This window comes from Momordica charantia (genome assembly GCF_013281855.1).
Source record: "Momordica charantia cultivar OHB3-1 chromosome 4 unlocalized genomic scaffold, Mcharantia_2.0 BLBB01000004.1, whole genome shotgun sequence".
NCBI lineage: Eukaryota > Viridiplantae > Streptophyta > Magnoliopsida > Cucurbitales > Cucurbitaceae > Momordica > Momordica charantia.
Genome location: NW_028275162.1, coordinates 3,997,745 through 4,021,904, shown reverse-complemented (window position 1 = coordinate 4,021,904; position 24,160 = coordinate 3,997,745). Strand labels below are relative to the sequence as shown.

General features: G+C 33.4%; 4 protein-coding genes across 4 annotated transcripts; 2 read left to right on the top strand and 2 right to left on the bottom strand.

Annotated features, from left to right (window-relative positions):
- The first annotated feature begins 461 nt into the window (after positions 1-461).
- On the top strand, positions 462-7,520 carry LOC111007806 (uncharacterized). The gene is made up of 3 exons (XM_088123211.1): positions 462-630; positions 4,874-5,000; positions 5,189-7,520. The coding sequence occupies exons 2-3, from the start codon at positions 4,959-4,961 to the stop codon at positions 7,397-7,399; spliced, it is 2,253 nt and encodes a 750-aa protein (XP_087979337.1). The 5' UTR covers positions 462-630; positions 4,874-4,958; the 3' UTR covers positions 7,400-7,520.
- Positions 7,521-11,158: 3,638 nt separating this feature from the next.
- On the bottom strand, positions 11,159-12,634 carry LOC111007610 (BURP domain-containing protein BNM2C). Its single transcript, XM_022280025.2, has 2 exons — positions 12,475-12,634; positions 11,159-12,321 (listed from the first exon to the last, which is right to left on the bottom strand). Exons 1-2 carry the CDS (start codon positions 12,526-12,528, stop codon positions 11,494-11,496), a joined length of 882 nt encoding a protein of 293 aa, XP_022135717.1. The 5' UTR covers positions 12,529-12,634; the 3' UTR covers positions 11,159-11,493.
- A 4,447-nt stretch (positions 12,635-17,081) lies between these two features.
- On the top strand, positions 17,082-18,980 carry LOC111007568 (uncharacterized). The gene is made up of 2 exons (XM_022279976.2): positions 17,082-17,231; positions 17,464-18,980. Exons 1-2 carry the CDS (start codon positions 17,190-17,192, stop codon positions 18,265-18,267), a joined length of 846 nt encoding a protein of 281 aa, XP_022135668.2. The 5' UTR covers positions 17,082-17,189; the 3' UTR covers positions 18,268-18,980.
- Positions 18,981-21,950: 2,970 nt separating this feature from the next.
- Positions 21,951-23,194, bottom strand: LOC111007856 (BURP domain-containing protein BNM2A). Its single transcript, XM_022280381.2, has 2 exons — positions 23,039-23,194; positions 21,951-22,919 (listed from the first exon to the last, which is right to left on the bottom strand). The coding sequence occupies exons 1-2, from the start codon at positions 23,090-23,092 to the stop codon at positions 22,065-22,067; spliced, it is 909 nt and encodes a 302-aa protein (XP_022136073.1). The 5' UTR covers positions 23,093-23,194; the 3' UTR covers positions 21,951-22,064.
- Between the last annotated feature and the right edge of the window lie 966 nt (positions 23,195-24,160).

Genomic DNA, 24,160 nt, shown 5'->3' with positions numbered 1-24,160 from the left:
AGTAATTGATATATGGTATCAATTTGAGAAATTTGGACAAAATATTTAAATAGGATTTAAATATTAAAATTATGAATGCAGATTCATAATCGGAGGCATGAATTTCATCAAACATGGGATTTTGGAAAAAGTCAAATAGTTGACTTTGACCAGAGAAAGTCAAAGATTGACTAAAGTAGATTAAAATAATGTTTTTAACCAAGTTGGTGGAAAATTCCACTAACTTGTTGAGTGAAACATTTAAATAATCTCAAAAATCCACTTTTTGACACTTAGCCATGCATGCATAAGTGGAATGTGTGTTGTAAGCTTTTTGTGAACTTAGACATGCATTTTGACACTTAGCCATGTCATGCATGAGTGGAATATGTGTTGTAAGCTTTTGGTGAACTTTGACATGCAAGAGTTGCATGTAATTTGCTTATTTAAGAAAGCCTTTGTTCAAACATTAAAAGTCTTGGAACCTTTGGCTATTTTTTTGAAAAGCTTACATGACTCATTTTAGCTCCACTTTTCTCTAAATTTTTCCTTCGAGTCCCACCACTCTATTCCAAGCCTTGAGAATAACTAGGAAGATCTGTTGGTGGTCCTTCATTGGAGCTATTTGAAGATTTTTGAAAAGCTACAAAGGTTTGTATTTTTCTCTACTTATCTCTAAGCATCATAATGTATGAGATGCATGTTTAATCCTAGGTTGTATTATGCATCTAGATTGTTATTTCGATTCTTGCTCGCTTCCGCTGCGCATGCATGTATATTATCCATAAAAAACATTGCTCTCAAATATTATTCAATCTCAAAATCATGTCGGTGACATATCTATACTATATTCAAATAGGAAGGGAACCGACCGACCGACTTATCTATATCTTATACTATATTAAAACGGGAGGATCTTGGAAAAACATTTTTCGACGTTTTTATCCCTTCCTTAATTTATTAATTTACAAATTATGCCATTAATAATTTATTATAAATATTAAATTAATTATTAATTATCAATAATAATAAACGTATATGATTTAAATAAGATTAGAAGGAAAAATGTTATAATACAAAAGGTTTTCTGCGCCATAAAATTAAAATTTTTTTAGTTACTACTATAAAAACATATTTTTTTTTCACTGAATTTTCACAACACTTAGTTCTCTCAAAACATTTCTCTTAAATATTATTCAATCTCAAAATCATGTTGGTGACATATCTATACAATATTAAAATGGGAGGACCGGATCTCGAAAAAACATTTTTAGACATTTTTATCCCTTCCTTAATTTATTAATTTACAAGTCATGCGATTAATAATTTATTATAAATATTAAATTAATTATTAATTATCAATTATCAATAGTAATAAAGGTATATATCATCAAAATAATGTTAGAATGAAAAAAGTTATAATACAAAAAGTTTTCTAATAAAATTAAATTTTTTTTCTTTAGTTACAATTCATATTAGATAATTTCAAAAGTTTTGTAATGTTTTATCTCTTACTATTATAAAAAAAACATATTTTCTTTCACTAATTTTTCACAACACTTAGTTTTCTCAAAACATTACTCTCAAATATTATTTAATCTCAAAATTATGTTGATGGCATATTCATCAAGTGATAGATAATACATGTGTCGAATCTATATCTTGAACTCAAGGCTTGCGACGTTATCGTTCCATAATTTATAAGGTTAAATAATAGTGATTGTCAAGCTTCAGCATATTTTAGATTGATGTATAGCTAAAGTTTGATTTTTCTTCTGTTACTATTGTTTTTTTATTGTTCTTTTATAATTAGTGTTTCATGTATTTAGAATGTTTTTTTTAGAAAATAATAATAATGTATTGATCCCATTACAAGCTTATGTTGATTTTGTTGAAAAAAAAAATCGTGCAATGACATCAAAAAGTTTTTAATTAATTATAAATAGTAAATTAAAAAATTAATACGATAATTTGTATGAAATCTAAAGATTTGGGATATATAACCTTTTATTTCTTCATTTTCCAATAACATAATATAAAGATTTTTTTAAATAATTTTAATAATTTTTTTATTATAATGGGAAGTTAAATTAGTATGAATTAAAATATTTAACATATAATAAAATGTTAGCTTGAATTTTGTTTAGAATTTCTAATAAACAAACAAAATATTTTTAAAAAATGATGGTCCAAAATTAGATAAAATAACATTTTCAAAAAAAAATAAAATTTAAGTACAACATGTGTGGGTGAGGGATTAAACTCAGATATATATCAATTATACTGAACTATGCTCGTTCGAGTCAAAATAATGCAATTTAAATACACTCATAAAGATTAAATGATTAAATTAGTAAAATACATATATATGAAGTTTGCTTATATATATCTTAATTTTCTTTTTTGTTATTATTGTTATTATTTTAGTATTAGTAGTATTATTTTTCTCATTTATTTATGTTATTATAAATTTAAGTTAAATTAAAAATACTCTATGCATTTTCACGTAGTGTTTAATCAGTGAAAAAAACAGAAGGAAAAAACATCTAAAGTGGGAGAAGAAAACGAGAGGGAGAAACAAGTTAAACAAGAGGATATTAAAAAGAAAAAAATAATAATAATAAAATAAAAGAAGATAATTGCTAATAAATAGCCACGTAGGTGGAGGATTATAAAGATTAAAGAAGAAAAAGTTGTTTCACGTGAAATAATTTCTATATATATTTATTTATTATTGTCATTTTCCTTTTTACCCCTCCTGTCCTTTCCCACCTACGTGGCTCTCTAGCAGCCGTTATTTCTCATCAAAACTTTTAATTTCTCTCTCTTTTTTTCTTCTCATTATTATTTTCTCGTTTCCTCTCTCCACCTTCTCTTTCTTCTTCCATGGTTCTTCCCCTAATAATAATAATAAATAATTTTACATATGTCCCTACGTTCAATCATTCAAGTCAATTATTGAGTGTCAATTATTGAGTGTTTTATTTTAAATATTTAAAATGGAGGCAATCTCATAAATAATATAAAATAAATATGTAATACATAAATATTTAAAATTTTATAGAAATAACATAGTCTAAATCAAAGTCAAATTCCACTGTAAGGTAAAATATATCCAGAAAAATAAAATTTATGTAATATTTAAAAAAATATATATTTTGCGAGATTAGATTTATGCTTTACTATAAATTTGACTTTAAATATGTGATGCTATATTAATATAAGCGTAACTCAGCAATTAATATATATTTATACTTCCGGTAAAAAGTCGCATGCCTTCTCATATATTGTGATGTGATAAGTTTACGGTAGTGTGCTTTGTTGGCTATAGATACTTATTATAAGTTTAAGAACTAATGCTGTAATATATTTTCATAGCAAGGTAAATAAGCTATAGTTTCAATTTATTATAATATTTGTTGTGTAGTAAACATGTGATGTCAAGATTTTAGAAAAAATGCTATAAAAAAGCCTATTATATCATTATTGTGCTAGCTATTATGCATATTTTTTTTTCTTGGAGTAAAAATTCAAATAAATTTTATATTATCCACATAGTTAAAAACATTAACCTTAATTATAGCTCAAGGTTTAAAAATCCCACCCAACCAGTCTAATACCAATTTTTGAAGGAAAAACATGTTTATATTAATTGATCCATCTAGAAAAAAAGGTTCCAAAAGTTAACAAGGTGTTGGTATTCGATTTCTAAATTAATTATAAAAATAATTTAGGGTTTATGTATCCGGATTCTGTTTATTGTTTTTAGATTTATTAAGATTGTTTTTCAAATTTTTTTTTCGGAATTTTTTCATCTAAATAGTGGAATTTCTTAAAACAAAATTTGTATGCTTCTAGTATTTTTAGATTTTGAAATTGAAACTTTAAAATATAGAATTATATTAAAAATATAAAAGATTGGATAAATATGTTATTTCATGTTCTAAACTGATTTCATTTTTGTTAAAATTAAAACATGTAAAATAATATAATATATTTTAAATTATAGAATATTGTAAAATAATAATTTTAGCTTCAATATTTATAACACAAGGTTAATAAGTTAATTAATATTATTTTAGATTCAACTAAATATTTTACAAATATAATAAACAACTTAAACAATATTTTAAACTGAAAATATTTAATTTTTAAATCTACTATAGCACTGAAAATATGATTTTTGTTCTCAGATCACTAACCAAATTAATCCTTATTTTTCCTAGTCCAATAAAGATGGAAATATTTGAACCTTAAAATGCTTTAGAGAAATATGATAGAATGCATAATTTGTTAAGATTAGAATAGAAAGAAATCAGATCAGAGATAATATATATTTACATAAACCCTAAACAATAAACATGAAATATTTCATATTTCATTATTATATTATATTATTTAAATGCATAATTTTTTATGTGAATAATTCACATCAACCATTCCTTTCTCATAAGTAGGACCTTTGCAAAATCATGTGAGTTCTAGTTACTCCACATTCATTAAATATTTCATATTTCATTATTATATTATTTTAAAAAGTTTATGTTTTTGTATTTTTCTCTTCTAATTGTCAAATATTTAATGATGAAGAGGACAAAGTTTCTCTTCATAGTTGAGGAGCGCCAAGTATTTTCCTTCCAAAAAAAGATTTTTTTTTTACATAAGTTTCCTAATTACTACACGAATTGAAGTCATTTATTGTGTGTCTCGTGATCTCTACATATTTAAGCATCATCACAATAGAAATATCGCGAAGCGATCGAGGAAGCTTTCTATATCCTTATGGACTTTTTATTTTGAGATAAGATACTTTAAAAATGAAAGATAAGGGGAGTAACATTAAAATAATTCACACGAGATTATAATTTTGGGATTATAAAAATCCACGTTTCAGTTGCAAGCTCTCCATATATAGTGCAAAGTTTGGGATGTTTGGAGCAAACTCATCAAAAGAATTTTGAAGGAAATCAGTGAAAGATATGAAGGGGCCTGTCTTCATCACTTTCCTCTCACTTCTGTTGGTAAGCAATTCCATTCCTCACTCCTGCATTTTACTTACAAGATCATTTGGTGGATACACATCTAACCATATCCATGTGAAAAGATACACTCAATTATACATTTTTCTACATTAATATATACATATATTAAGTTATATCATTTTTGAAATCCTTTGATATTTCTTTCTATCCCCCTTTCTGGTATCTAGCTTGCAAGTATCATAGAGGCAAGTCGAGAGCCGGGGAGAAACGAGGTAAAAGAAGAGCCATTTCCAGAAGCAACTCATTTCGATTCAAAGCCACTTCATGCTGAAGGGGAAAAGCCTTTTATTGAGGATATAAAGCCTCAACCAAACACTCGTGATCTGTATTGGTATGGTGATAATGTAAAATCTCAACCAAACATCCATGATCTTTACTGGTATGGTGACGATGTAAAGTTACAGCCAAACACTCGCGATCTCTACTGGTATGGTAAGGATGCAAAGCTTCAATCAAACGCCCGCAACCTCTACTGGTATGGTAAGAATGTGAAGCCTCAACCAAGCAACCGTGACCTCTACTGGTATGGTAAGGATGCAAAGGCTCAACCAAACACCCGCGACCTCTATTGGTATGGTAAAGATGCAAAGCCTCAACCAAACATCCGTGACCTCTACTGGTATAGTAAAGATGCAAAGCCTCAACAAAACACTCGCGACCTCTATTGGTATGGTAAGGATACAAAGGCTCAACCAAGCAGTCGCGGCCTCTACTGGTATGGTAAGGACGATGCAAAGCCTCAACCAAACACCCGCGACCTCTATTGGTATGGTGACGATGTAAAGACCCAACCAAACACTGGCGATCGCTATTGGTATGGTAAGGATACAAAGCCTCAACCAAATGCCCGCGATCTCTATTGGTATGGTAAGGATGCAAAGGCTCAACCAAACACCCGCGACCTCTATTGGTATGGTAAGGATGCAAAGACTCAACAAAACACTCGCGACCTCTATTGGTATGGTAAGGATACAAAGGCTCAACCAAGCAGTCGCGGCCTCTACTGGTATGGTAAGGACGATGCAAAGCCTCAACCAAACACCCGCGACCTCTATTGGTATGGTGACGATGTAAAGACCCAACCAAACACTGGCGATCTCTATTGGTATGGTAAGGATACAAAGCCTCAACCAAATGCCCGCGATCTCTATTGGTATGGTAAGGATGCAAAGGCTCAACCAAACACCCGCGACCTCTATTGGTATGGTAAGGATGCAAAGACTCAACAAAACACTCGCGACCTCTATTGGTATGGTAAATATACAAAGGCTCAAGCAAGCAGTCGTGACCTCTATTGGTACGGTAATGATGCAAAGCCTCAACCAAACACTCTCGATCTCTACTGGTATGGTAAGGATGCAAAGCCTCAACAAAACACTCGCGACCTCTATTGGTATGGTAAAGATACAAAGGCTCAACCAAGTAGTCGTGATCTCTACTGGTATGGCAATGATGCGAAGCCTCAACAAAACACTCGCGACCTCTACTGGTATGGTAAGGATGCAAAGCCTCAACCAAACACTCGTGATCTCTATTGGTATGGTAAGGATGTAAAGCCTCAACCAAACATTCGCGACCTCTATTGGTATAGTAAGGATGAAAAGATTAAAATGGTAACTGAAACAACACACAACTCTGAAGAGAATAACTCGATGGATGAGCAACATAATGCTGATCATTACTCTTCGGAGCACATGAACAACAACAACCCTACAGAAATGATTTTCTTCACCATGGAAGACTTGAAACTAGGCAAAAAACTCCCATTCTACTTCCCCACGAAAGACAGCTTTCCACACTATTTTCCAAAAGAAATAGCAGATTCAATCCCCTTCTCACTCAAACAACTCCCTCAAATCCTCAGCTTGTTTTCCCTCCCCTCAGGGTCCCCCCAAGCCCAAGCTGTGGAAGACACACTGTGGCTTTGTGAGCAGCACCCCATGAAAGGAGAGATCAAATTATGCCGCACCTCCTCAAAATCCATGTTGGATTCAGCACGCTCCATCTTGGGCTTGCCCAAAAACTCCCCTATGAAAAATCTCACCACTTCCCATCTCTCAAATCCCCACACCATATTCCAAAACTACACTCTCTCCCAAATGCCAAAGGAAATCGCTGTGCCTAAGTTCTTCGCCTGCCACTCACTGCCCTATCCTTATGCAGTTTACTTATGCCATTCCCCCGGGGGAGACGCCAAGGTGATGCAGCTTCCGTTGGAAGGCGACAATGGCGACCGTGTCGAGGCTATCGCCGTTTGCCACATGGATACGTCTGATTGGAGATCTAATCATCCCTCGTTCCGTGTGCTCAAAACCAAACCAGGGACCCCCGTCTGCCATGTTTTTGCTGAAACTGATTTTCTGTGGATGTCTCCTTGAGTTTTATCACGTTACCATGTGTCTTTGTGGAAATAAATAATATGAGCACAGCTCAAGCAGTCATGTATCTTTAATCTTATCAAGTTATCATCGTAATATTAAAAAAAAAGTATGTTGTGTATTTGTTGGAATTTGTTTTAAAATTTAAGGAGTTTTTACTCGTTGGTAATTGCGACAAATATGGAAAAATAAAAATATGTTATCATATATAAATAATGTGAAAATTATATAAATAGCATATAATAAAATAAATAGGTACGTATTTTAAAAAGAGTAGATTGTTTAAAAACTTTAAAAATAACCCATTTAAATTCATGTTAAACATATTGTGAAAAGCTAAAATTATATGCCATATTAAAAAAAATATATACAAGAAAGAAAGGTTGTGACATTTTTTTAAATACATATTAAATTGTCAGTGAAATCAATTTTTTGTCATGTAAGCTGCTAGAATGATGTCTCGTAGGCCCACTAGAGCATGATTAAATTAGTTAAAAGATATATATATATATATATATATATATATATATATTTTGAGCTAAAAATGTTAGAGTTTCAAGCCGCATAGTGGAGTTATTAAACCTAGAATTATTAAATATGGTGAATTAATTAGTCTGAAGTTGTTTAATCTGTGTTTAAGTTGTAGAGTTTCTTAGTCTAGAATTCTAAGATTATGTTGTGTTAAGTTGTAGAGGTATTAAGTCTGGAGTTATGTAAATTAGATTTATGTTGTTATTATTATTATTATTATTTTTGTTAAAATTACCATTAGAGTTAGATTATAATAAATTTTCATTTAAAATTGGTTTATGTCAATTCTAAAATTTAAATATTAAGGTATATTATTTTATTATAATTTTTTAAAATGATTCTATTTTAATATTTGTTTGCTTGAAATTAATTATCTATATCTTTATAAATTCAAAATAAACTATTATTATTATTTTAAGACATTCGTTTAAAATTTTATATTTTTACAGACTATAATTATTTAAACATGCATAAGAGAACAAGAATTAAGATTATTTAAGTATTTATTTCATCAAATGTTTAAATTTAATTATTTATGTTTGACATTTTAAAATTTCTTTGACATAGCATATAAATATCTTAAAAAAAAATTACTTATACATAAAATTAAATTATTATTTATATAATCTATGATAATTGAAAATTATCTATATATATATGAATTAAAAAAAATATATTTGGATTACAATTTAGAAAACTTCAATAAGTATAATTGTGAATATGGAGGTAAGTGAAACCGAAACAATTAAATTGTAAAAAAAATTGAATAATTAGAAATTAGAAGAAGAGAAATGAAATAAAAGAAGGATGGTAAAAAATATATATATATAACAAAGAGAAATGTCACCAAAAAAATTTTTAAAAAGAAAAGAAAAAAATGGAAAAATATGATGGGACCTACCAAATTGGAGATGATGTGGCCACATTATGAGAAGATAGATAAGGGAAAAAGAATATATGATTTGATACGGGGTGGACTTGAAAAAAGAGAAAATAAATAGAATAAAATAAAGTAAGAAGCAGGAAGATTGAACGAGATAGACAGGAGAAGTTAAATAGTGGATTTATTGTTGGAATTTTAAAATTTGATATTTTCTTTTTAAAAACTGACCTGCGAAATTACATTCTTAAACACCTTTCCTTCATCACCATTTTTCAACTTGTCACGATAGTTAGGTCTCGAGTCAGAACCCTCATTCAAGATTTTCTTTCTAGTTAATTCTAATATATATTTTTTTAATAGAATTTTTTTTTAATCTCAGATTTCACTGAAAGAGGTTAAGATTATGGCTTTTCAAATAAAAAAAATTACAATTTTTTTGTTTTGAATTGACAAATTCGTAAAATTGTGCCTAGCCTATCCTCCATAATAATCGAGCTTCCAATTCCTTCAATTTCAACTATAAGACCGAAAGTGAAAAATAAGAACGAGTAATATCGAGATCGATATAGCGACAGTTATGCTATGATAGAGTCGAATGAGTGATATCGATGATATAGCAATGACAAAGGGATTTAGGATTTCACATCCCCAACCAATTCCACGGCCTAAATTTTAGCAATTGAATTCAAGTGATTGTTGCTTGAAGTCTCCGGCCTAATTAATCAACAACACCATATTTGAATTTTTCGAATTTGTCCCTCTTTTTTTTTTCTTTTTTGTTAATTCTTGTATCAACTACGAGCTCATATTTAAAAAAATAGTCACACTTAATTTTATAGATCCCTGGCTGGTGGTGATCGGTCGTGCAAATCATCGACAGTGGCCTTCGACTGCAGAGATGAAGAATGGAACTAAAATAGGGGAGATGAAGAAGAAATATATTTTGGTCACAAAATGTAGCTCATTCAATGGATTATCCTTTTTCTTTTCAGGAATTCTTTTTTTCTTCCTATCAAAACCAGCATAGTTTGGTGGTAATTGACATATACCTCCAAGTGTGAGTTCGAATCATCTCTCCAATATGTTGTATTAAAAAAAAAAACCTCATTTTTTTTCTTCTTTAATGCCATATTTCTCACTTTTAACATATTCCTCTCTCTCCATGTTAACTTCCTCTGCAATTTCTTCTTTTTTCAAGGAAAAACGGTTAATGAACTTTCAATATATTTATATATTTATGTTTCTAGGGAACTTTTTCAATGTAAATAGGAAGCTTTATTTTTAAAATCTTTATAAATATGCATCTTCTTTTAAATAATTAAAAATCTGTTTAAAACTTTAAAATTGTTCATAATGGTAACCTATATAAATTTATTTTATGTTATAATTATTGATTAACATCAAATTATGATTGTTGTAAAAAAAAACATCAAATAATGATTAACTTTATATTGATTAAATATAATTCATAAGAATCACTGATTAAGATATATATTGATTAGTTGTAATTACTCGTCTACGTATTTTGATTATTGCTATATTTATAATTTTTAGTTGTTATTTTTTAATAATTTATCTATATACTATTATATAAAATGTACAATAGGAGAAAATGTGAGGACTGAAATTAGCCCCTTTTTTATTTTTTAAAAAGGGTACCAATAAAACTATTTCCAAAATTCATGAATTAAATCATAATTTTAAGAAACTCAAGGATCAAATATACACTTCTCTCGTTCGATAAAATCAAGAAGCCATGCTTTGAAAGCCCATCCAACCACACAGGCCCGTGCACTGGACCAATTTTCAAGCACACCGGCTACAAAGTCGAGTGCATCTAGATATCCTATATAGAAGATAATAACAAGTAGGGTGCTGACATTCTGTACCCAAACTGCGATATGTCTTACGGGATTACTCAGAGCGCTGCCACGACCCCATTCGAGGGAAAAAGAGGATGTCAGTGGTCTCCATAGACGCACGGTGCGACATATCACCCCTGTGTGCCTCACACATGAAAACTTTTTTCTCTCTTCATATATATAAGAAGAAAGAGCAACCCAAATAGAAGTAAGTTGTTTTTCCCCTTACACAACACTTTGTGATCAGTAACCTGCACATACTCTCCAACTGACTCTCGCTCTCGAAATTCTTGCTCTCTTACTCTATTTGTTCAATACCCATTTGCTCTCTTCCTCGAAATTAACTTAAACATCATCGTTGTAACACCACATAAGTGCTTGATTTCTTTATATAGGTAACCAAGACCTTGGAGCCAAAGCATTTGTTCGTGGCACCTACGTGACATCGACGCAAACACTTATCCAGAAATCGACATCAACAGCTTAAAATGCAACCTTCTTTTTTAAAATGAATGCAAATAAATACAACACACTATTTATCCTTCTTTTTTTTTTTTTTTTTCCTTTTTCACAACGTATCTATCTTATACAAAACAGTCAATCCCACCATAGCCATGTGAATCACTAATTACCTTCTTTAATGCTCACTCTTTCACATACGTGGTAACATACAAAGTAGAGCCACGACTAATGAACTAAAACAAAACTAGTGACACCCAAGAAAAATCTAAGAACAAAGAGGTTAAATTATGTTATTACTAGCGGAATCCAAAGGAAAAGTCACAATCTTCATGGCTGGGGCCTGTGGAAAACCATTCTCAAGTATCCATGGGAATCCATATAAGATCGTTGGGAGGGAAGACATGGCAGACCGGGGTCATCCCCGGTTTGCTTTTGAGCACTTTAAAAGACACATGCTCAGGGCTCCACTCGGACGTATCCACGTGGCAAACGGCTGCAGCCATAACCACATTTCCATTCTCACCCTCCAATGGAATTTGCAGCACCTTATTGTCTCCCTCGAGGTAATGGCAATAGTGGACCGCATAGGGATAGGGAATGGCATGGCAGGCCAAGAACTTTGGCGCTGCGATTTCATTAGGCATTTGGAGGAGAGTGTAGTTCTGGAGATAAGGGGGACGTGATCTTGTGGAATGGGCCGATGTTGCCAGATATTTGACAGATGACTTGGAGCCCAAGCCAAAGGCTGAGCGGGCGGAATCCGCCATGGATTCCATGGAGGTACCGCAGAACTTGGTCTCTCCTTTGTTGGGTTCGATATCGCATCGATGGAGCGCGCTTTCCACGGCTTGGGCTTGGGGCGAGCCCAGGGAGAAGGAGAAGAAGTTGAGGATTTGAGGGAGTTGTTCGAGCGAGAAAGGGATTGAATCAGCCATTTCTTTGGGCCACATAGGAGGGGTGGTTGAAGGGTCTTTTGGGGGTAAGTTTAAAGGCAGTTTCTTGCCAAGTTTCAGGTCATCTGTGGTGAAGAAAATCATGTTTGATGGGTCGTTCATGTACTCCATGGAGTTCAGTTCTTGGGAATTAGCTGTCATTTTGGTCACCATTCTTAGGACACTACTGTCTGAAGATGCAGCCTCCATTTGCTTGCTCTTTTCACCAACCTCAGCAGAGGCTTCAGCAAACTGCAAAATATGTAAAACCAAGTAAAGAAACTTCAAAAATAGACATGTTAAGATCTTAGAATATGAGGCGTTGAGTTTGGAGAAGTTTAATATAAAGCACAGATTTTGAAATTAAGTAGCAATTTTTCTTTTTCATATTTTGTCAAACTTCACCATGACAAGGAGTAGATGAAGCAAGATTAGATAAGAAGTCACTCTGCCACCCATCTCTTTTCCTTGGTTGAAAAAGATTCAAGTTTTCTTCGACTTCTGCTCACTGTAATATAAGGTGAGATGAGATATAAAAAGTGGTGTGGTAAATTTTTTTCTTTTTCTACATGTGAAGTAATTGATGAGATATTGCTTTTTCAGTTGTCTATGCTTTCATGTGGGACATTGCTTATGTTTCCTCTTTATTGGTTGCGTTTATATGCTTCCAAATAGCTCAATGTACGATTTGGGAATTAAGAATCTTGAAAAGATATGCTTTTTAGGTAGACAGTAGACACCATGATCATATGGTTTAAGATAGCTCTATGGTTTCCTTTGTATGGTTACAACCTCAAGGAAGTTTAATGTTGGATGAAAATCTTCAATATGTAACCTTCTTGGTTGAGTTATCATTAGTGGATAACCTTTTCTAGATCTTTAATTAGTGTTATGAAAAAAATTGGATTTTCTTATCTTTAAATAAAATTATGAATAAACTTAGTTCCTTTTCTATATGTTTTTTTTTTTTTTTTTGGGAAAAAGAGACTTCATTGATGTATGTGAGAAACATACACAAAAAAAGGAAACCTATATAAAAGCACTCCAATTAAGAGATATAGTAGATGTATTGTAAGTACAAAAAAGATTAGATTTTGTAGACCAAAGAGAAGCAGTGACTGTGATGTCCTCCCAAATGTTGGTTGTAGTCTTCGAAAAATCTGTAAATGTTTGGTGATTTCTTTCTAACCAAGTATGCCAAAGAATAGTACTTATAACATTGCTTCATAATACAGACTTCTGGTTAGAGGGAGGAATGCTAAGATTTTCTGTGATGAATAAATCGACTTGGCAAGGAATCGCACTTTGGACCTGAAAAATGTAGAAGAGACGATGCCATAAACTTGCAGTAAAAGGGCAATGAAGGAAAATATGGTCCAAAGTTTCAGATGCCGATTTGCATAGTGGACACCAACTGGGACTGATGTATATATGTGGAAGACGATTCTGAAGCTTGTCCTGTGTGTTTAGAGCTTGATGAAGAATACACCAAAGAAAAAATTTATACTTCTTCGAGATGAGTAAATTCCATAAGGTGGAGAAGAAGTTCTGGTGGTGGGAATGAGAGATAATCCTGGGTCGAAGGCAGCGTTTAATTGACTTCACTGAAAAAAGACCATCAGTGGAAAGAGTCCATTTGGGAGAATCTTTCCCATGAAAATTCGCCGGAACGGGAAAAGTAGAGGATCAGAGAGACCATTGTGCTTGTTCCCTCTCGAATAACGGTATTCTCAGAGCGAAATTCCAACAACCAAAGTCCATATCCCAAGCTTCATAGACTGTCATATCTTTTCTACTTGTTAAAGCATAGAATCGGGGAAGAAGTTGACATAATGAGCCATTACCAGTCCAGTTATGATGCCAAAAGAGAATCTCACAGCCACTGCCTATTTGCCAAATGAGATTGTTGCAGAATATATCCTTTAATTTCAAAATATGATACCAGGGGGATTTGGAGCTACCATATTTGTTATGTGAAGGCAACAATTCGAAGGGTCTTGTTGTGTATTTAGCCGTAATCAGTGAAGCCCAGAGACTGTCTTTTTCAATGAGAAAACGCCAAATCCATTTACTAAGAAGAGCCGAGTTGGTGTATTCAATATTGCCAATATCCAAGCCACCACAGTCTTTAGGCAATGAAACATGATCCCAACGTACTAAGTGAGCACTTTTATCGTTTTGACAGCCCTCCCAAAGGAAATTTCGCATTAATCTTTCTATGCTTTTGCAAGCTTTTTTAGGAGCCCTAAAGACTGAAAGATAATAAGTTGGGAGGCTACTCAATACCGATTGTATCAGAGTTAATCTTCCCCCTTTTGATACATACGAAAATTTCCAGCTTTCAAATTTTCTGTGAATCCTCTCTATAATAGGAAGCCAAAAAGAGTCCGATTTTGGATTACCTCCTAAGGGCATGCCGAGATAAATGATTGGGAGGGGGGCAGCCGGAATTTGCCATGACAGAGCCAATGCCTCCAATTCTTCTGATGTGATATTAATCCCAGAAAAGGATGACTTGTGGAGATTGAAGCTCAAACCCGAAGCAAGTTCAAAAGATTTTATGAGACTTTGAAGATTCTGTAGCTTCACGACATTTGGGCTTGTAAAAAGTAGAATGTCATCGGCAAACAAGTGTGGTGAGATATTTAAATCCTGCTGTCCGATTTGAAATCCTTCAATAACTCTTTTTAGTAGCTTCTGTTAGAAGACGGCTCAGATAATCCATAGCCAAAACAAAGAGGAAGGGTGAAAGAGGATCACCTTGGCTTATGCCACGGGAAGCAAGGATTTTACCGCGCGGCTTCCCATTCAACAATACTGAATAAGAAACAGACGATATGCACCCACGAATCCACTTTTCTCTATGTTATATCAATTTTCTCATGAAATTTATAATCATAGTTTGTGGAGTCTAATATTACAAAAATTCAAGAACTACCATTAGTTGGCCTTAATGGTTGTTTAATTAGGCCAGTAGAAATCAAAAGTCTAGAGGGAATAGGTACTATTGCGACATCTGAGTAGGGAGAAGGGGTACATGAATGAAGCAAAACCATACCCGAATGAAAATGATCCTGAGATCCATGGAAACATGATTAAGAAAGACTTAAAAGAATTGACAGCAACTTATACCAACAAGGTAAAGTGTGCTTGACTTGGAACAATGTGAATGAGGATAAAGCATGCTGAAAGGACTCGTATTGGGTCCGTACGGATAATCTTCACTCTTAGAAGCAGCGAAAAGGTCAAGGTGAGATTAATAATTGTTATGTGTATATAGTCGAGGTACGTACAAACTGTCGAGAGAGTTGAAGATAAATTAAAGGGATGAATCGTGAAGGTTGAAGGACACTCTCGACCTCAAAGGCATAAAAGTTATTGTCTGACATGAATGCAAACTACTCGAGAGAATTGGTACTACCACATTTTATGGCACTAAGCAGATAGGGTTGTAACAAGTAGATGCTCTCTTTTATTTTAGATCATATGTGATGGGAAACCATTGAGATAATTTTTTCAATATTTTGATAACAAAAATTCTTTACCGCAAGTGTATGTATCAAGTGGTAAGTAAATATAAACATACGGTGAAATTAGGGCTTGTCAATATATCTTTTGAATGTTCATGAAGCTGAGGGACACTTATTTCTGTCCAGTCAATTGATTTGAAGGTCTGCCCAGCCAACTCATTTTTCTGCACCTTTGGTAAAGGTAATGAATTTGAGCCACTGGAAGGCAATAATTGAAAACCCAATGGAAACCCCCTGTTTTTTTCTCCAAATATTGGGATGTTTTTTTCCAAAAAGATACAAAATTCTTCATCTGTTTGATGGATATCTGTTGCATTATCCAGGGAGGCCTCAATATCCATGACAAATTACATACAAGGTTCCCAACTTTAGCCATTAATCCGAGCAGGTGGGTCTCATGCTTTCGTCATTCTGGATCATTGGACCATCTATTACTGTATTCCCATTATTTAGGTTGTTTTGATCTGTTATTTTTCGGCCATTTCAATATTTGCTTGCCTCTCTCCCTACTTGATGGATGATTTCATTAAGGAAGCATTATATATCCCCTTAAAAAGCCGCAGGGACCTTCTATATGAAGTAACTCTTGTTAAGGATCCACATTGATTAAGATAAGGGATTTAATAAGGGTTTATAATATAAGTGGGCTACTCCTCTTACGATCAGTTGATTTTGAGATGAAACTCCATGAATATTGATAATCCTATTATCTTAGCTCTTTGGAACATTTGGATGGGCCACAACGATCATATCTTCTCAGATTCTTCAATATTTTGTGCTCATCTTTGGGATGATTCTAATCTCTTCTTAATCTTCTAAATGATCTCTCTTTTTTAATTACGATATAGCTATCATTTCTCTCCATTGCAGCGCTTTCATCCAGTCTCCTCTCTTTTGTATGTTGTTCACGTACCCGTATTAATGAAATGATATTGTTGGGTTTGTAAAAAGAGTGTAAACAAAATCTCATATTGGTTAGGGAAATGAAGTAATCCATAGTATATAAGAGAGGTCAATTATCTCCATTAAATGAGGCAGTTTAGGTGAAACCAAAAGTAAAACCATTGAGGATTATGTCCAAAGCGGAGAATATCATACCATTATGGAGATACTTGAACGTATAAGAGTACTACAGTGCTTTAATAAAAAAAACAAAAAAAAGCAAAGAAATAATTCATTCTTGTAGTGGAGCATCACAACCAGTGCTTTAATAATTCATCATTGGGCCATTGAAACTCTGACCCTCAGCACGAGATTTTGCAACTCAATAATTCTTCTCTGCTTGCATTTGCATACAACTAACACACATTTTGAATATGAGAGGCAATAGGACACTCAATAATTGTACTGAGTGAACGGAGATATATCAAATCAAACTTAATTGTACGTCTGTGGGACATGCCATGTACTCAATAATTGCAATAATTTAAAGATTCCATTTTCAACCAGGTAAGTGTTTAAGTTACTGTGAGGACTGTAAAAAACTCCATCTTTTGGTTACTAGCTGTCTATTTATAGTAACAATTTGTGCTTGTTCTCAGCAAACTCATCAAAGGAGGGACTTGAATTTTAGTGAAGATATTGAATGATATGAAGGGGGTTGTTTTCATCACTTTCTTCTCGCTTATATTGGTGAGCAATTTCATTCATCTCTTGCATTGAGCTAAGAACACATTTTGGTTTTGAAAAAGCATTTGCTTGACACATTCTAAATTAAACCAATTTTAATGCATGCGAAATGATATGAAAATTATTGTACATTGATATTTACGTACATATATATCTGAAACTAGATCATCTAGTGGATTTAGTAACATATGGTGCAATCTAATTTTCTCTTGCCCTCTTTTTATGGGGTGTTTAGATTGTAATCACTACAGAATCAAGACATGAGCCAGGAGATCATCAAAGGAGGATAAATGTGTTAAAAGATGATTTGTTGCCTCAAGCAGATCATTGTGACGATTCAAAGCCATCTTTGGAAAGTGAAGGGCCTCTTCTTAAGGATATAAAGCCTCAATCATTCGTATTTGACTACGCACATGGTGCTAAACAACAAGAGTCGTCATCGAATGATCCACGAAAGCCTCTCGGCCTTCAGGATATAAATCCTCAAGTGTTTGTATTTGACTATGCACATGGTGTTAAACCAAAAGAGTCGTCCTTCAATGATCCACAAAAGCCTCTCCTTAAGGATATAAAGCCTCAGTCATTTGTATTTGACTATGCACATGGTGCTAAACCAAAAGAGTCGTCCTCCAATGATCCACGAAAACCTCTCCTTCAGGATTTAAAGCCCCAATCGTTTGTATTTGACTATGCACATGATGTTAAACCAAAAGAGACGTCCTCCAATGATCCACAAAAGTCTCTCCTTAAGGATATAAATCCTAAGTCATTTGTATTTGACTACGCACATGGTGCTAAACCAAAAGAGTCGTCATCCAATGATCCACGAAAGCCTTTCTTTCAAGACTTAGAGCCTCAATCGTTTGTATTTGACTATGCACATGGTGTTAAACCAAAAGAATCTTCCTCCAATGATCCACAAAAGCCTCTCCTTAAGGATATAAAGCCTCAGTCATTTGTATTTGATTACGCACGTAATGTTAAACCAAAAGAGTCATCCTCCAATGACCAACAAAAGCATCTCCTCAAGGATATATGACCTCAGTCATTTGTATTTGACTATGCACATCATGTTAAACCAAAAGAGTCATCCTCGAATGACCAACAAAAGCCTCTCCTTAATTATATAAAGCCTCAGTCATTTGTATTTGACTACGCACATCATGTTAAATCAAAAGAGTCGTCCCCACAAAAGCCTCTCAAAGATATAAAGTCTCAATCATTCGTATTTGATTACGCACATGATGTTAAACCAAAAGAGTCATCCTCCCCTATCCACAAAAGCCTCTCAAAGATATAAAACCTCAATCATTCGTATTTGACTATGCACACCATGTTAAACCAAAAAAGTCGTCCTCCCATAAATCCACAAAAACCTCTCCTTAGGGACATAAAGCCTCAATCATTCGTATTTCACTATACACGTAATGTTAAACCAAAAGAGTCATCTTCCAATGATCCACAAGAGCCTTCATTAAGGAATGAGAATCTTTTGAGTGAAGCCATTGAGCGAATACCTTGACTAATATAATGCAAGCAAATAAGAAAATGTGTAACTGTGAGATTGGTGGAATAATAGTACCATCCACATTATGTTTTGTGAGATATTCTTCCTGTGTAGCTGTGTGGTAAGTTAGGTCTAACAAATGTAGCTTTTAATTACCCAGCTTTGGTGATGTTTGTATGATCATGTTTTTCTTTCAAATCCATGTAGAATGTAATAAAATAACTCTATGAAGTTTCAGTTCTCCACTATTATTTTTTCAGTTTCTGACAGCTTAATCAACTCGTTAATGAAAACATCAATAAACTACAGAAAGAAAAAAAGATATATATATATATATATATATATATATATATATGAGTCTTCTCCACTCGAAAAATCATCGTCATAGTTCAATATTTCATTGATTAAATTATTTATCGACGATTTTTTTTCATTGTCAAGTTTGTTGGCAGATATTGTCCCGGTGAACTTTTGACCACGAATTTTAGATTTTGTTGCCATGTCTTTGACAATGAAAACTATGTTTCATCGCCCAAGATGCCTATGGTGATGAAATTGATCTCTCATTTGAAAGTGCCAAAAGCCGTCTTCTCAATATCATATGATTGTTGGATAGCACGTTAGAAAAAGCATGTCATGTTCATACGCCATAGGTCTCACTTCTGAGAGTAGTCCACTTTTCTAGGTGCAAAAAATAAATGCGAGGCCCAAAAATCGCACATGATATTTTTCAATATATATAATATAACTACCTCGAAGAGAGTTATTTTAGTAAATAATTGAGTTAATTGGTACGTTAATGGAGTGTCTTTGTATAAATCGCATGCTTAAGTGTGGAATTGAGTGAAAAAACTTATTACCACGTTCTAAATCCTCATGTTGCTGAATTTACGCAAGTGTCTGCTTATTTCCTCTTTTTTGGTTTAATTGTGCTGAATTTGAAGAAGTTAATGAGAAACAACAGAATTAGAGTAGAAGTGTCAGAGCGTTGCTAGGCTAGAGATGTCGTGCTGGAGCATCGCTTGCTGCAGAAATTCCTGAGCAGAGTAGTAACATGTGGGATTTTACTTATGTATGTACAATGTGCGTTTTACTGAATTTTGCCCTAATTTTTGGGAGAGTTACAAAAGCAACAAAATGGAGTTGTCTCATCATCAATCACAAGGGGGAAAAGATCCCAAGAGAGGAAATGATTCTAAAAAACATGCTGAAGACAAGGAAAGTTACCCCCATTTTGAGAAGAAGTCGACGGAAGGAAGCTGGATCGGAACTGCTGGTTTCTCACTGACTTGGAGGTTTCAGAGGATTTCTCTCAAAATTTTTTTTTTTACCAAATGAGTTGTTTCTCTCTATACCCATTGTATTTTGCTACTGTTGAATAGAGTTGATATAATATTTTCATCTTATTTATCTATGCTGGCCACATTTATAACTTTGTTTGTTCTTGTATGACTCGGAAGGGTATATAGGTAGCGTGTTTGACTCTTTTCGTGGTTAGTTATTTTTTTTTAGTAAATTTGTGGATTCTTAAGGATAATGTTTGCCTAACCATGCTTATAAATTGTTATTTATGCTTGGGTATTTAGTAACGAAAGTTGTAGGTATTAATTTTGGGTGTCTTGGAATAAGGGAACCACGTCGGTTTGACCATCAACATACGATTTTATGCCAGAGCATCTTCTGTAGCAAGTGAAAGCATATAGTGATCCCCGTACTCATATCATTGTCTGTTTTCTACGTTCGTTTTGTAATTACATTATTTGTCTCAGCATATGTAATTACATTATTTCTCTCTTGGAATGTATTTTTATGTTTTTATAGTATTTTACTTCTAGTTATACAACCATTGATTATCTTTTATTTGCATTCCTTTTTGGTATTTTTGAGTAGAGAGTAATATCCTTATTCCTGTGGATTCCGACCTTGTTTATACCATAATCGACCAGAATATGGTACACTTGCACGTGCATCACATTAGTCGTGGACATGAATATATACACACATATAACATAACATATAAAAGTAAGTTCAAAAACGTTTTAGAAAAAAATTAAAAATTAAAAAAAACCTTTCAGCATAAAGAGTCAATGCTATATCAAATTACAGGAAAACGATCTTAAAATGGTTCCTAAAATAGTAGGTTCGAAATGAAATCTTAAAATGGTTCGACAATACCTATTATGCTCCGTTTGACGTTAAGAGTTCGAATGAAATGATTTCAAATTCCAAAATTTTAAATTATGGAAATGATTTCAAATTCGTAATTGATTTTGGAAAGCAACAATTTTTAACGGATTTTAAATCAATAAAAAAATTTTATTTTTTGTTGGAATGATTGCAGAAAATGAAAAGAAAGTATTTATTTTACCATTATATCCTTGTAAATTAAACAAAATCATAAAGTATTCCTCTATATCAGAAAATAAACTATAATTTTATTTTTGTATGAACCCTCGTTTCCAGACGTATTTGATTGCCTCCATTTTTTTCGTCACCCTCCTCTTTCTTTATCTCCCTTCTTTATACTTCTTCTCCATTTTCTTTTTCTATTCTTATCTCATCTCTTTCTCCATTTCTCTTTCTTTCTCTATTTTCTCTTTCTTTTTATACTTCCTTCCATATTTTCTTTATTCTCTTTCCATCTCATCTCCTCCCCCATTTTATTTCGTCTCTTTTTTTATTTCATCTCATTCTCAATTTTCTTTCCTTTTTATCTCATATCATTATTTCTCTCTCTTTTTATCTCGCATCATTATTTGAAATACTAGCACCACCTCCATTTTAGAGTTTTTTTTTTATTCAGTTTGAGGGTAAAATTATAATGTAATCAACTTTTAATTAAAATCCTATCAAATCCGTTTTGATGGAAAATGTTTTGGGATAAAAGGAGATTTCAAATTCTATTTTTTTTTATTCCAACCAAACATCGGAAATGATTTAAAAATCAAATCCTGACAAATCCAGGCTTCCAAGGAGGGGTTAGTGTTTTGGTGTTGTTTCTGTGATATTGGAGAAATCGTCGGAGAAATTGCAAAGAGAGGGAGTGATCGCAGACGGCAACGGACGAAGGGCAGAAATTATTAGTGCGTGGGAAGGAATAGAAGAATGAAGAAGAAATGACGTGGCGAGGAAAAGAATCTTAGTGACTGTTGAGATTCTTTAAAAATATATAATAATAATAATAATAAATAATAATAATAAAATAGTAGTAGTAATAATAATAATACAATCTTGCTAAAAGCGAGATTATAGCTCCATCTACCTCTAACTTAGAGGAAAGAAGTGCACTTTTAACGATAGAAATGTCATAATTACAGGACGATTACGATTCACATAGGAATCAATATAAGATCGTTGGGTGGGAAGATATGGCAGATCGGGACGATCCCTGGTTTGGTTTTGAGCACTCGAAACGACACATGGTCCGGCGTCCAACCCGACGTATCCATGTGGCAAACGGCTGCAGCCATTACCACATTTCCGTTATCGCCTTCCAATAGAATTTGCAGCGCCTTGTCGCCACCGTGTAGGTAATGACAATAGTGAACCGCATAGGGATACGTCATTAAGTGGCAAGCCAAGAACTTGGTCACTGCGTTCGGCATTTGGAGGAGAGTGTAGTTTTGGAGATAAGGGGGACGGGGTTTGGTGAGATGGGTTGTTACCAAATGTTTGAGAGAGGACTTGGAGGCCAAGCCTAACGCTAAGCGGGCGAAATCCGCCATGGATTCCATGGAGGTACTGCAGAACTTGGTCTCTCCTTCGACGCGTTTGTGTTCGCATTGATGGAGTGTAGTTTCCACGGCTCGGGCTTGGCGGGAGCCTGGGGAGAAAGAGAAGAATCTAAGGATTTCAGGGAGTTGTTCGAGCGAGAAAGGGATTGAATCAGCAATTTCTTTGGCCACCATGGGAGGAGAGGTTGAAGGGTCTTTTGGGGCTAAGTAGAGAGGCAGTTTTTTGCCTAATTTCAGGTCATTTATGGTGAAGAAAATCTGTGCAGGGTCGTTCATGTGCTCCATATGGGATGATGAAGAATCATCAGCATGATGTTGTTGGTCAGCCATGGAGTTCAGTTCTTGGGAATTGTATGCCATTTTGGTCACCATTTTTATGACACCATTATCTGCAGATTCAGCCTCCATTTGCTTGCTCTTTTCACCAACCTCAGCTGAGGCTTCATCAAACTGCAAAATATGCAAAACAAGTAGAAAAAAACTTCAGAAATAGACATAATTAAGATCATAGAAAGAACTTAGAATGAGATCTTGAGTTTGAATTAGTAGCATTTTCTGTTGAACTTCACCATAACAAGGAATAGAAGAAGCAAGATTAGACAAGAAGCCACTCTGCCACCCATCTCTCTTGCTTGGTTGAAACAGATTCAAGTTTTCTTCAATTTCTGCTGACTGCAATATAAGATGACATTGAGATTAAAAAAAAAGTGGTGTGGTTAACTTTTACTCTTGGAAGTAATTGATGATGTGTTGATTTTTCATTTGTCTATGCTTTCATGTGGGCCCTTGCTTATGTTTTCCTTTGTATTATTACAATTGAAGGAACTTTGATGTTATTGGATGAAAATATTCAATATCTATTCTTATAATTGGTTGAGTTATCATTAGTGGATAAACCTTCCTAAGCTTTTAATTAGTGTTATTAATGAATTTGGGTTTCTCTCATTTTTTAAATAAAATTATAAATAAACTTAGGTCACTTTACTCTATATTATATCATTTTTCTTGAAATTTATAATCATAGTTTGTTTTTGAATTAAAAGAGAAATCGAAGCCGTTTCATTCAAAAAAAAGAACGAAGTAGGTGAGGAATATACACACAAAATAGAAAAAACTAAAGCTAAAGAAAAGTTTTCCAATTAAAAGAAATGGTAGAGATATCATCATTTTTTTTTTTAAAAAAAAGGGGGATTTTGTTCGACCACAAGGAGACCTTTGTTCTGATATTGTCTTAGAGCCGCGAGTTGGATCTGTGAACTCCCCACAGAAGAGGATCGATTATTTCTCTCCAACTACCAAATATTTTAAAGAATTCAACCAACTGCATTACACTATAAAATGTTCCTGCCATTTGATCTAGAAGTACAAAAGCTTTCCTTTATAAAATCTTCAACATATCCTGGAAAGGAAGGAGATAAAGTGTCAAAGAGAATGCCAGATGGAAGATGAAAAAGGGCAATGAAGTAGAAGATGGTCCAATGATTCATAGCGCTCCTTTTTGCAAAGAATCCACCAGTTTGGCCTCAGTTGGCTTCACAAACTATAATTACAAATTTATAATCATAGTTTGTGGAGTCTAATTATAAAAATTCTAGAGGTACTAAGTTGACCTATATATAATAATGGTCATTGGGATTACGAGAAAAAGTAAATGACCTGAAGGAAATGAGTTCAAAGTATGGTATCCACTT

Excerpts from the sequence above, each read along its gene's own strand:
- LOC111007806 (XM_088123211.1), top strand. The coding sequence starts at position 4,959 with ATGAAGGGGCCTGTCTTCATCACTTTCCTCTCACTTCTGTTG. Across the intron at positions 5,001-5,188 it reads CTTTCCTCTCACTTCTGTTG|CTTGCAAGTATCATAGAGGC; the intron begins GTAAGCAATTCC and ends TCTGGTATCTAG.
- LOC111007610 (XM_022280025.2), bottom strand. The coding sequence starts at position 12,528 with ATGGGTGGCAGAGTGACTTCTTATCTAATCTTGCTTCATCTACTCCTT. Across the intron at positions 12,322-12,474 it reads TTCATCTACTCCTTGTCATG|TTTGCTGAAGCCTCTGCTGA; the intron begins GTGAAGTTTGAC and ends CATATTTTGCAG.
- LOC111007568 (XM_022279976.2), top strand. The coding sequence starts at position 17,190 with ATGAAGGGGGTTGTTTTCATCACTTTCTTCTCGCTTATATTG. Across the intron at positions 17,232-17,463 it reads CTTTCTTCTCGCTTATATTG|ATTGTAATCACTACAGAATC; the intron begins GTGAGCAATTTC and ends TGGGGTGTTTAG.
- LOC111007856 (XM_022280381.2), bottom strand. The coding sequence starts at position 23,092 with ATGGGTGGCAGAGTGGCTTCTTGTCTAATCTTGCTTCTTCTATTCCTT. Across the intron at positions 22,920-23,038 it reads TTCTTCTATTCCTTGTTATG|TTTGATGAAGCCTCAGCTGA; the intron begins GTGAAGTTCAAC and ends CATATTTTGCAG.